Here is a 12,858-nt window from a genome sequence, read left to right on the forward strand (position 1 = left end):
GATTCTGTGAAAAGATGCGGGGTAATAGATGATGACTACACTAAACTTATCGAAGATATCAGTGAAAAATGTGATATCTGTAAAAAATACAAGAGGACGCATCGAAACCCATAGTGAGTCTCCCATTAGCAAGGGACTTTAATGAAACTGTAGCGATGGACTTGAAGGTATGGGATAAAGACAAAAACATTTTTCTTCTACACTTTATAGATGTGGCGACTAGATTCAGTCTGTCAGGTAATTTATAGTAAAGACAAAAACGTAATAGTGGAGAAGATAATGGACAGGTGGATAGGAATGGGATTGGGAACACCGACTAGATTTCTAACTGACAGGAAAATTTGCCAATGATAAGTTCACGAGCATGTGTAAAAATATGAACATTGTAGCAATGCACACAGCAACAGAAAGTCCTTTTAGTAATGGGATTTGTGAAAGAAATCACGCTGTGATTGACGAAATGCTTTGAAAAATTTTAGCCGACCATCCAAATTGTAAATTGACTACTGCTCTGGTGTGAGCAGAACATGCAAAAAACATGCTTCAAATGGTCGGGAGCTACAGCCCATATCAATTAGTTTATGGCAGGAATCTGAAAATACCTTCGGTAATGTGGGATCATCCCCCAGCTTTAGAGGGGACGACAATTAGTTCAATTTTTGCGGAACATTTGAATGCCATGTATGCAGGGAGAAGAGCATTTATTAAGGTGGAGGTTTCAGAAAAAATCAGGAGAGCTTTGAGGTATCGGATCAGGCCATCAGAAAAGAATTTTAATACTGGGGATATGGTGTATTACAAAAGAGAAGGGCAGAAAGAATGGAGAGGCCCAGGAAAAGTTATAGGCACTGATGGCAAAATGGTAATTTTGCAACAAGGCAACCAAATCATTAGAGTACATTCCTCGTGGCTTATTGGCACTGATTATACATTTACAGAATCTGAACAATCGATGGACACTGACGATGCACCATGTACTTGGCATGCACATATGTTGGACCTTTACGAGCAACAGATTGTGGCAGATAATGGGCTGACTGAGTGGACCAAGTGATAGTGAAGATCCAGATAAGGCCATTTATCCCACAGGTTAACCACCAAAAGTTGGGATTAGAGTGACATATATGCCAGAAGGGGGCTAGTGAATGGAGAAAAGCCACCATTAGAGGAAGGGCAGGAAAGGCCACAGGGAAATACAAACAGGGTACACAGGGTAAGTTCAGACAGTGGGCCTGAAGATGACCATAGTCCAAGGAAAATGTCATGAACTTGTGAAAGGAAGTCTGGTTGTAGGAGGGACAGGTCGCGTAGCAGCAGTCTAGAAAGGGATAGGAAATCTAGTAGGGGATGTGGTTTCACAAGAGCAAGGACCAGAGAGCAGGCGAGGAGTGCCACAAGAAGTAGGAGCCCTTACGATAGAAAAGCTCTAGTAGCTATTAACAAGTTAGATGGTAGGTTGGTAAAGGATGCCAAGAAAAAAGAGCTTGGCAGTTGGAGAGAGTTTGGCGTATACATGGAGATGCCAGATAGAGGACAACCAGCATTGCCCCATAGATGGATCTGTACAGAGAAAGTACTTCCCGATGGTACGTATAAAGCTAAGGCCAGACTTGTAGCTCGGAATTTGAGGTACCAGGAAGACGACCAGGAAGTTAGAGTAGACTCCCCAACAGCAGGAAAAGCAAGTTTGAGGATTTTCCTCGCCCTTTTAGTGACACACTCATGGGAATGTAAGTCCATTGTAATCAAAGCAGCATTTTTGCAAGGAGAGAAATTTCAAAGGGAAGTATTTTTAAAGCCACCAAAAGAAGCTGGAGATATAGAAGGGAAATTATGGAAGCTAAACAAGTGTGTTTATGGACTAAACGATGCATCCAGGGTATGGTATTTTTCAGTTAGGTCCGTGCCACTAAAAGCTGGTTGTATTCAACTAAAAGCGGATCAGGCAATGTTTTATTGGTACTGTGAAGAAAAACTGGCAGGCATTTTCTTGACGCACATGGACGATTTTCTGTGGGGAGGATCTGAAGCATTTGAGAAATTTTTGGTAGATAAGGTACTGCAGGAATTTAAAATTGGAAGTCAGGCTTCCGGAGTTTTTAAATAGATAGAGTTGAATATTAGGCAGACTAAGTTGGGGGTAACCCTAAATCAACAGTCTTACCTAGGGAATGTTAATAAGATCCCAATAAATCGGGCCAGATCCTCACAAAAGGAAGACTGTGCAAACGAGGAAGAAGTAAACCAATTAAGGAGTTTAATTGGGCAGTTGAATTGGTTGTGCACACAAACTAGGCCAGATGCTTGCTATGAAGTATTAGAATTGAGCACCATGCTGAAACATGCTACTGTTGGGCAAGTGCTGAATGCAAATAAGACATTGAAGAGATTGAGTTTAGACAAATGTACACTCCAGTTTCCAGCATTGGGTGACCCAGAAGATTTCTTTGTAATTCTTTAAACAAGTTTTTTTGTTTTTTAAAAGGGGAATATACAGTATGTTAATGGCTGGTGCTGTTGACGGTTGGTGGTATAATGTCGTCGTCGTCTTCTTCTTCGGCCACCTTGTCTCGGGAGACGATGGATAAGCGCCTGGAGGTGGTCAGTGGTTTGTGGAGCAGTGCCTGGAGTGGCTATAAAGGCCAATTCTAGAGTGACAGACTCTTCCACAGGTGCTGCAGAAAAAATTGGTTGTCAGGGCTGTTACACAGTTGGCTCTCTCCTTGCGCTTCTGTATTTTTTCCTGCCAACTGCTAAGTCTCTTCGACTCGCCACGCTTTAGCCCTGCCTTTATGGCTGCCCGCCAGCTCTGGCGATTGCTGGCAACTGACTCCCACGACTTGTGATCAGTGTCACAGGACTTCATGTCGCGTTTGCAGACGTCTTTAAAGCGGAGACATGGACGGCTGGTGGGTCTGATACCAGTGACGAGCTCGCTGTACAATGCCTCCTTGGGGATCCTGCCATCTTCCATGTGGCTCACATGGCCAAGCCATCTCAAGCACCGCTGACTCAGTAGTGTGTATAAGCTGGGGATGTTGGCCACCTCAAGGACTTCTGTGTTGGAGATGTGGTCCTGCCACCTGATGCCAAGGATTCTCCGGAGGCAGCGAAGATGGAATGAATTGAGACGTCGCTCTTGGCTGGCATATGTTGTCCAGGCCTCGCTGCCGTAGAGCAAGGTACTGAGGACACAGGCTTGATACACTCGGACTTTTATGTTCCCTGTCAGTGTGCCATTTTCCCACACTCTCTTGGCCAGTCTGGACATAGCAGTGGAAGCCTTTCCCATGCGCTTGTTGATTTCTGCATCGAGAGACAGATTACTGGTGATAGTTGAGCCTAGGTAGGTGAACTCTTGAACCACTTCCAGAGCGTGGTCGCCGATATCGATGGATGGAGCATTTCTGAGGTCCTGTCCCATGATGTTCGTTTTCTTGAGGCTGATGGTTAGGCCAAATTCGGTGCAGGCAGCCGCAATCCTCTCAATGAGTCTCTGCAGACACTCTTCAGTGTGAGATGTTAAAGCAGCATCGTCAGCAAAGAGGAGTTCCCTGATGAGGACTTTCCGTACTTTGGTCTTCGCTCTTAGACGGGCAAGGTTGAACAACCTGCCCTCTGATCTTGTGTGGAGGAAAAGTCCTTCTTCTGAAGACTTGAACGCATGTGAGAGTAGCAGGGAGAAGATCCCAAACAGTGTGGGTGCGAGGACACAGCCCTGTTTCACGCCACTCAGGATAGGAAAGGGGTCTGATGAGGCGCTGCTATGCTGAATTGTGCCTTTCATATTGTCATGGAATGAGGTGATGATACTTAGTAGCTTTGGTGGACATCTGATCTTTTCTAGTAGTCTGAAGAGACCACGTCTGCTGACGAGGTCAAAGGCTTTGGTGAGATCAATGAAAGAAATGTAGAGGGGCATCTGTTGTTCACGGCATTTCTCCTGTAGCTGACGAAGGGAGAACAGCATGTCAACGGTCGATCTCTCTGCTCGATGTATAATGTATATGTATACGTATAATATATGTATAAGGTATAATGTAAGGTAAAGAAAAAAGTATCATTATTTTGTCTCTCTTTCTCGTTTAAATTAAATACATATATAAAGGAAAAAGGGGAATCTGTTGGTGTCCACTAAGTTCTGTTGCTGGATGTTAAATACCCTAGTAGTTGGAGGTAATAGGGTGAATCGGTGTTGGGTGTGGATTAGTTAATTGTACATAGATATATATATAAAGAGGCAGCCAGCACTGTCTGGGTGTTGTTAGGAGTGGAGAAGTAAGCTATGTGACAAGCAATAAACAGTCTCCACCAAAGCATCCTAGGCTGGGATTTTACATTGGGCGGATGGGAGCTGGCCTCTGACAGAAAAGTCGGTGGCAAACCTGCCTCTGCCTCACCTGGGGATTCATTCCGTATTTTACGGGTCCCCAGGCTTTAATTGTTCCAAGGTGGGACTTCCACCTGCTTGAGGGACAAAGTCCCGCCTCATTGAGCTGCTGGCCAATCAGTGGGCCAGCAGCTATTAGTCCCAGCAGCGCCACTGGCAGCGTTGGCCACTGCTGGGACTGCAGACCAGCCGAATGCAGAGGAAGGCATGGAGTCAGTAGCTAAGGTAAGTTTTGGTTGTCTTGCCAGGGGTAATCGTTCGGGCCCCAGTGAGGCAAGCTTGGTCGGATGGGGAGAAATGGGGGTGTGTTGGGTGGTTGGGGTAGCGGGGGCGGCTCTCCATCGGGCACCCTGTGCCTGATCATTAGGGCGACCCCCCCCCCCCCCCCACCCCAGGTGGCTTCTCTGGGTCCTCGGCCACCTGCTTGTCACACGTAAAATCCGCATAACTGGGCGCTGAGCTCGCCGCCGGCTCAATTGAGGCATTTACATTTAACGATAGCGTTACGTTAAGGCCTGCTCAAGTCTGGAAAAGAAACCTGACCCGAGCCCGACAGAACCACATTCGACCCGAGCCTGACCCGACTCCTTTCATTTTTTTCTCGCGCCCGACCCGACCCAACCCGACCCGACCACCGGAATATAATCAACTTTATTGAAGAGGTTGTGCTCTACCTTGGATGGAATCGCTCACTGCAGACTAGTGCGGAGTGTTCCCCGCCTTGACGTCCTGACTGTCACTGTGTCCGACCTGACCCGGCCTGCCCCGATTCGACCCGACCCGAACCCGACACGTCATCGGGTCCCGTCGGGTTCGGGTCGGGTAGCCATGCTCTAGCGTTACGTAAGCGAGGTAGTTGTGGCATGGGATCGGGGCCTGGAAATGATCAGGTTCCCATTCCCCAATTGAAAATCAAGCCTAACGTTTCAGCTTGGTGACCCTTCGTCACAGACGTTGCCTGACATGCTAAATATTAGCAGCATTTTCTGTTTTTAATTCAGATATCCACAATCAAAATTAAATCTGTGCTGTTATGAAAGTGCTTTTATTATTTGATTAGTTTTAGAGATACAGCACTGAAACAGGCCCTTCGGCCCACCGAGTCCGCGCTGACCATTAACCACCCATTTATACTAATCCTACACTAATCCCATATTCCTACCACATCCTCACCTGTCCCTATATTTCCCTACCACTTACCTATACTAGGGGCAATTTATAATGGCCAATTTACCTATCAACCTGCAAGTCTTTGGCATGTGGGAAGAAACCGGAGCACCCGGAGAAAACCCAAGCAGACACAGGGAGAACTTGCAAACTCCACACAGGCAGTGCCCAGAATTGAACCTGGGTCGCTGGAGCTGTGAGGCTGCGGTGCTAACCACTGCGCCACTGTGCCGCCCTATTATGAATAGCTTTTGAGGACTTCTGTTTAAAAGACTGAGAAGATGCCAGACGTGTTTTTTTTTAAAAGAGGGTCAGTGGAAGGACACTTGGGACTTTGCCTATTCCAGTAAATGTTTTTAAACAATGAAGTGAAATCAACATAAGAAACCTTGCTGGCTATTGGAGTTGTTTATAGAGAAATCATGTGTCTGGGTTTATGGCTCAGGAGTTTTGGTTTCATTTTGGATATTGTTACAGTTCAGTTGGGTTAAGCCTGCTAAGAGAGAGAAGCCACCAACTCAACCTTTTCCACCTCTTTGAGAAACCCTGAGAATCCAGTGTGACAACTGGAGAAACTGATGCAGCATTTCTCTGGAAAGCCTGCCAGACTAATCCTTGATATCGCCAAAAGAGAACTGCTCCAGAAAAATCCCAGTGACTGCTGTTTATGTGTATTTGGATGCCAGACCAAAAGGGCCATTTGGGAACATTCCATATCTTATCCTTTTTCTTCAAGAATTAACAAGTATTTGGCCAAAGTACTTCTTTTGTCTCAAGAACAAGAAATGCTGGAATCACTCAGCAGGTCTGGCAGCATCTGTGGAAAGAGAAGCAGAGTTAACGTTTCGGGTCAGTGACCCTTCTTCGGAACTCAATACTTCTTTTGTCTTTTTTGTGAAGTGATCTCTGCAGAGAAAACTTTATTTTTTTCTTTAACAGGTGTTTATGTGTGTGTATGTTGGGTTATTTTAGAAGGGTATATATTTATATTTTCATATTTCAAACAGTGTTTGCATCTTTATTGAATGGGTCTTGTTTTACAATAAATTAATAATTTTGTTGTTTATGAAAGAAACCTGGTTGGTGGATTTTATTCTGAAACTAAAAATAGATCAGGTATATAATTGGCCGTATTGGTAACTGGGTAAACATTTAAATATCTGTTGTGACCCATGGAGACGTGGAACTAGAGAAAGACAGTGCACTCCTCCCACCTCAGTTGTAACAGGGCCTTTTTAAAACAAAAAATCACTTTTTAAAAATTTCCCAGAACAAAATGCACTTTGACTGTGTTCACGATGGATAAGTAAAGGATAGCGGGTTTGGCTTTGAGTGTCAGCCGTGGCTCAGTGTGTAGCATTCTCACCTTTAAATCAGACGGCTCTGTGTTCAAGTCCCGCTCCAGAGACATGAGCCCATAATCCAGACTGAGACTACAGCGCAGTACTGAGGGAGTGCTGCGCTGTCTGAGGTGCCGTCTTTTGGGTGAGATGTTAAACCGAGGACCTGCCTGCTCTGTCAGGTGGCCGATATTTATCCCTTGACCAACTATTGTCTGGTCATTATCACATTGCTGTTTCTGGGATCTTGCTGTGTACAAATTGACTGCTCATTGCCTAGGTTACAACAGTGTCTACCCTTTAATAAGTACTTTAATGGCTGGGAAGCACTTTTGGACATCCTGAAGTTGTGAAAGGTGCTATAGAAATGGAAGAATTTGCTTCTTCTTTAACCAATCTTGAATGGGACAATTTGACATTGTACTGCTTTGTCTGGTGATACAGTCGCCATTGCTCCGAGCAGGTGGGCTGAAAAGCTACTGCTGAATACGCAGCAGGTGAGATTTTTCAATTGCTGCCCACCCTATTAGTGAAAGTAATCAGGTGGCTGGTAAACAAATTGACCACCCATGGCCTGCCCGCCATAAGCCTAATTGTCGTTGCAGCTTGAGCTCCTGTGCGAGTTGTAGGACTACCTTTTGCAGCTCTCAGTGCCATTGAATGCAGCGTTTGTGGCCCGTCCGACTGTCGTCCGACAGCTCTCCAGTTCAATGCAATAATCCCACTCGTCTCCTCACTGTGGTTACCAATCACCGGGCAAAGCTCTCAGCCAATCAGGCACCCAAAGGTCAAAACCAAGCCCACTGTGTGACACGCCTTGAGAGGTTATGTGTGTTGGCGTCATAAAGATATCTGCAAGCGTTATGGTTCATTATTTTGATTTAATATCATGTTTAAGTTAGGCCAATGACTGGTTAGTCCTCGGCTGGAGTATTGGGTCCAATTTCGGGCACCCCAATTTAGGAAGGACGTCAAGGTCCTGTAGAGGATGTGAAGGAGATTAACTAGCATTCTACCAGGCATGAGGGAATTCAGTTAGTGCAGAGATTGGAGAAGCTGGGGTTGTTCTCCTGAGAGCAGTGAAGGTTAAGGGGAAATTTAATATAGATTTCCAATAATATGAAGAGTTTTGAAAGACCACACTCGGGAGAAACTGTTTCCACTGGCAGGAAGCTCAGCAACCAGAGGACACAGATTTAAGATAATTGGCAAAGGATCCAGGGGCAAAATGAGGAGAATTTCTTTTACACAACGAGGAATGCGCTGCCTGAAAGGACAGTAGAAGCAGATTCAAGGGAATTGGATACATACTTGAAAAAGAAAAAAATTGCAGGGCTATGGGGAAAGAGCAAGGGGATTGAGACTAATTGGATAGTTCTTTCAAAGAGCTGGCACGGGCACAATGGGCCGAATGGCTCCTTCTATGCTCTATGATTCTAGAATTCTAACTGACTGGCTCTTTCTGTACCTTTTTTGAATGAAGATGTCATGGCAGACCAACCCAGCCTCTCCTTGCCAAATCCAGATGTTTCAGCTTACGCTCAATATCCCAACACGCCTTTACCATCGATGCAGCTGTGCTCTACAGCGCCTCCTTATTACCCCAACAACAGCTACTACACGCAGTACTCTGATGCCTGGTACTCCTCAGCTATGTATGATGCTAAAAAGCTGCCCTGCGATACCATCTTTCACGAAGACATGGACGAGTGCGACATCCCGGTTACCAAGAAGGCCAGACCGGGCTCCCTCTCTGGGAAGCTGAAAGGTGACGAGTTATGTGTTGTGTGTGGAGACAAGGCATCGGGATACCACTACAATGCACTCACCTGTGAGGGCTGCAAAGGTAAGGGCAGCTACTTGCCACGTACATTTTCAGACAAGTTATCGAATGATGTTGATTTATTGTGAGAAATCAGAAACAGCAGTGCAGCAGATTCAATAATAATTTCCAAAAGGGAATCGGTTAAATACCTGAAGGGGTAAAATTGTCAGGGCTATGGGGAGAGAGCAGGGGATTGGGACTAATTGGATAGCACTTTGAAAGAGGGATGATGGGCTGAATGGCTTCTCTCTGTGCTGCCTCATTCTATGATTCTATGCCTTGTACATTGAATCACGTAGACATTACAACACAGAAACAAGCCATTCGGCCCAATCTGTGTTGATGTTTATCTTACAAGCAAACAATATCATAACCCTGTCCCATTCTAGGAAAAGGCGGAGGCCGTTCAGCCCCTTGAACCCATTCTGCCATTCAGTTAGATCATGGCTGATCTGTACCTCAGCACAGCCTTGGTTTGATAATCCTCAATATTCCCACTTAACAAAAATCTATCAATCTCAGTTTTGACATTTTCAATTGACCCCCAATCACCACAGCTTTATGGGAGTGAGAGAGTTCCCGATTTCCAGCACCCTTTGTGTGAAAAAGTGCTTCCTGATTTCCATCTTGAACGACGAGCTCTAATTTTAAGGTTCTGCCCCTTGTTCTGGGCTCCCCCTCCCCACCAGAGGAAATAGTTTCTCTCCAACTACGTAATCAACTCCTCTAATCATCCTAAGCAACTCAATTAGATTACCCCTTAATTTTCTACACTTGGGGGAATATAAGTTCATATACCATTATCTCATTTTCCTTGCATTTCTATAGCACCTTTCATGACCTTAGGGCGGCTGAAAGTGCTTTACAACCAAGGAAGTACTTTTTGAAGTGTAGACACTGTCGCAATGTAGGAAACATGGCAACCAATTTGCGCACAGCAAGCTCCCACAAACAGCAATGTAACCAGGACTAGATCATTCGATTTTAAACACCACTTGGGTGTGAGTCCAAATGAGAGGTCATAAATATAAGATAGTAACTAATAAATCCAAAAGGGAATTCAGAAGAAAATGCTTCAGTGGTGAGAATATGGAACTCACTACCACACGGAGTGACTGAGGTGTTGAGGTGAATAGTACAGATGCATTTAAGGGGAAGCCAGATAAACACATGAGGAGGAAAGGTATAGAAGGATATGCTGTTAGGGTGAGATGAATTAAGGGGACTCGTGGCGTATAAACACCGGCACAAACCTGATGGGCCGAATGGCCTGTTTCCCTGCTGTAAACTCTGATTTTTATTTTTACATAATGAACATTCACTTGGGACTCGTATTTCCTTGTGTAGAAAGTGGATTTGAATTCAAACAAAAGTATTCACTTTTCTTGTCAAGGAGGTGCACCATAATGTAATGATAATTTTCTTATTGGGACAAAAATGTGATTGTGATAGAGTATTAATTAAGGAAAAGTAATTTATTTTCAATCAATGGCATCATTAATCATGTTTAATATTAAACAGCAGTAGAAGGCACACAGCCCCGAATTAGATAAGGAGCAGAACCTTAGTGATGAAGTGAGATATTTTTCACATAAGTTGAGATACTTCCATACAAATGCTTCATGCACCTGTGCTCAAATCCCTCCATGGCCATGGCACTCCCTGTCTCTGTAACCTCCTCAAACCCTAAAATCATCTGCGATCTCTGCACTCCTCTGATTCTGGCCTCCTGCACATCATCCAATTCCATCACCCCACCATTGGCTGCCTGGGCTCTAGGCTCTGGCATTTCTTTCCTAAATGTCTCTGTCTCTCTCTCTGTCTCTGTCTCGTCTCTCTCTCTGTCTCGTCTCTCTCTCTGTCTCGTCTCTCTCTCTGTCTCGGTCTCTCTCTGTCTCTCTGTCTCTCTCTCTCTGTCTCTCTCTGTGTCTCTCTCTCTGTCTCTCTCTGTGTCTCTCTCTCTGTCTCTCTCTGTGTCTCTCTGTCTCTGTCTCTCTGTCTCTCCCCTCCTTTAAAAACAATCCAAAAATCTACCACTTTGACCAAGCTTGGGTCACCTTTGCTAATGTCTCCTTATGTGATGTCAATTTTTGTCTTGTGTTCCTGTGAAATGCCTTGTAATGTTTTCCTGTGCTAAGGGCACTTTATAAATGCAAGTTGTAGCCAATATCTCCCCATGTTATATTAATGGAGGAGTTAAACACAATAGCAAGCTGATTTATTGAAAATTGTAACAACTGTTATCAATTCTCAAACACAGTTGTAACTGACCCATACCACAAGCCAGTTCCATAGAACCGGAGACGATTACAACACAGGAGGAGGCCATTTGGCCCATCATGTCTGGGTTGACTCTTTGCTAGAACAATCCAGAACTAATCCCATATAGCCCTGCTCTCTCCCTCTTCAAATGCTTATTTAGTCTTCCTTTAAAAATGCAATGGCCTCGGTCTCAGCTACTCTCTGCGGCAATCTGCTCCACTGAGCACTGTCTGTCCATTCACTGTGCTCTACGCCAGGGCAGTTCCTAACTCAGCTCTCACACGTGAGCTCCTTGAGCCACTTACTGGGAAAGGGGAGATGAAGTGTGTTTCCATTGTCTTTCTCACGGATTTTGATCTTTGGAAGGGCTTCTCCCTTGGTGGGCCACAGCCAATGCTAAAGACTCCCACCCACCCTTTACATTGGGAGTGGTGGCACCCACAACCATTGGATACAAGTACCCCCTGCTGTACCTCAACCCAGTGTCCATAGCCTGTAGTTGCAGTCTGGAATGGAGCTAAATTGACCCTAGGATTGTTCTAATCATCAAAGAGAAGATGCTTAATCTATCAATCATACTGAGATTCTAAACTGCTGTGCAATCCAATCACCTGTTCTTCTAGTCCAGGCCAATAAAATGCTATGGTTAATTTATTGATATCATGTAGCAGAAATAGTCTCCCTCACTCGAAGTTGAGAGTTTTATTAAATAGATGACTCTTCCACGGGTAGATATTTTCCACTTCATGCCCCATCGAGTAAGAGCTTGGAGAGGGAGTGGGAAATCCAGATCACAGAAATTGGGCAAAAGCTACTTCCAAGTTTAAAGTCACGTTCTCCACTCTGCCAAAATGTTTGTCTTGAAAAGCCTGAGGTGGAAAATCTACTCCAATGCCTGGTGCGAACAGATTTAATTCTCTTTAACAAGGGTGCAAAACCAAATATCCTATTGTCTATATTTGTGTTCTTGTGGTGAGCGAAGTGGCCTTGGGATTTGTGCCAATGTCCTTGTGATAGATTTACTGATAACAGCTTGTGCAATCTGACTGGGGAAGTGAGGTGAGGCCAAGGTTTTGCAACTCTTTCAGAGAAATGAAGAGATGTGTGACTCCTTCAGCGGGTTAATCATCCGCAACAAACATTCATTTCTCCCAATCACAGTCAGCCGCAGAAAAATCTGCTTGTTACTTGGCTGAAGAGTTTTTTTTTAACTACGTGGTAGATCGCAGATAGAATGCTCTGGCACATGAGGAGGCCATTCGGCCCTTCAAGTCTGAGCTGTGTTTCTCTTCATGACTCTCCCAGTCTTATCTTCTTCAAGCATTCTAACTGCTGGCCCATTTTGAAACGAAATACAATAGTTACATGTGTCCTTCCAGTGTGTTGTAACCCAAGGGAGATCCTAATTCAAGCCTCGCACAGATATACAAACCATTTACTAGGAAAGAATAGATCAGCTGGTGTCCCATTGCCTTGCTCGTCATTTTTAATCTTGGGAGGACCTTCTCCTCAGTGGGCTGCAGGCAACACGAAATAGCCCCACCCTCACCATTTATGATGGGGTCACTCAGACAAAAGAGCCCCGAATGAACATCAACCCAGTATTCAGAGACGGACTTCCAGTCTCCACTCTCTGGGACTGCCTGGAGTGGGCCTTGAACCCAATCCTTCTGACTCAGAGGTGGGAATGATACCCCTGGGCCTGTGGTCACTCTGTCCAGGTGCAAATCCCCTGCTGAAGGTCAATCAGGAAGGTTGACGATTTAATGACAGCCCCTGTCTTACCCACATAGTCTATGCTGAGACACTGGGCTGAATTTTACAGACCCCCCCCCAATGTCGGGGGTCGTGGCGGGAATGGGGGGTTATTGCTG

The 12,858-nt window shown here is 45.0% G+C and overlaps 1 protein-coding gene across 8 annotated transcripts in view; it reads left to right on the forward strand.

Moving 5' to 3' along the window:
- Positions 1–12,858, forward strand: part of nr1h4 (nuclear receptor subfamily 1, group H, member 4) — a 110,879-nt gene that overhangs the window by 41,881 nt on the left and 56,140 nt on the right. For all 8 annotated transcript variants that reach the window (XM_068050175.1, XM_068050177.1, XM_068050176.1 and 5 more), the window contains one exon: positions 8,381–8,743. In XM_068050175.1, coding sequence (XP_067906276.1) covers positions 8,381–8,743 — 363 coding nt within the window. The remainder of the gene's footprint in view (positions 1–8,380; positions 8,744–12,858) is intronic.

Source organism: Heterodontus francisci, chromosome 18 (assembly GCF_036365525.1).
Source record: "Heterodontus francisci isolate sHetFra1 chromosome 18, sHetFra1.hap1, whole genome shotgun sequence".
In the NCBI taxonomy this organism is placed as follows: Eukaryota; Metazoa; Chordata; class Chondrichthyes; order Heterodontiformes; family Heterodontidae; genus Heterodontus; species Heterodontus francisci.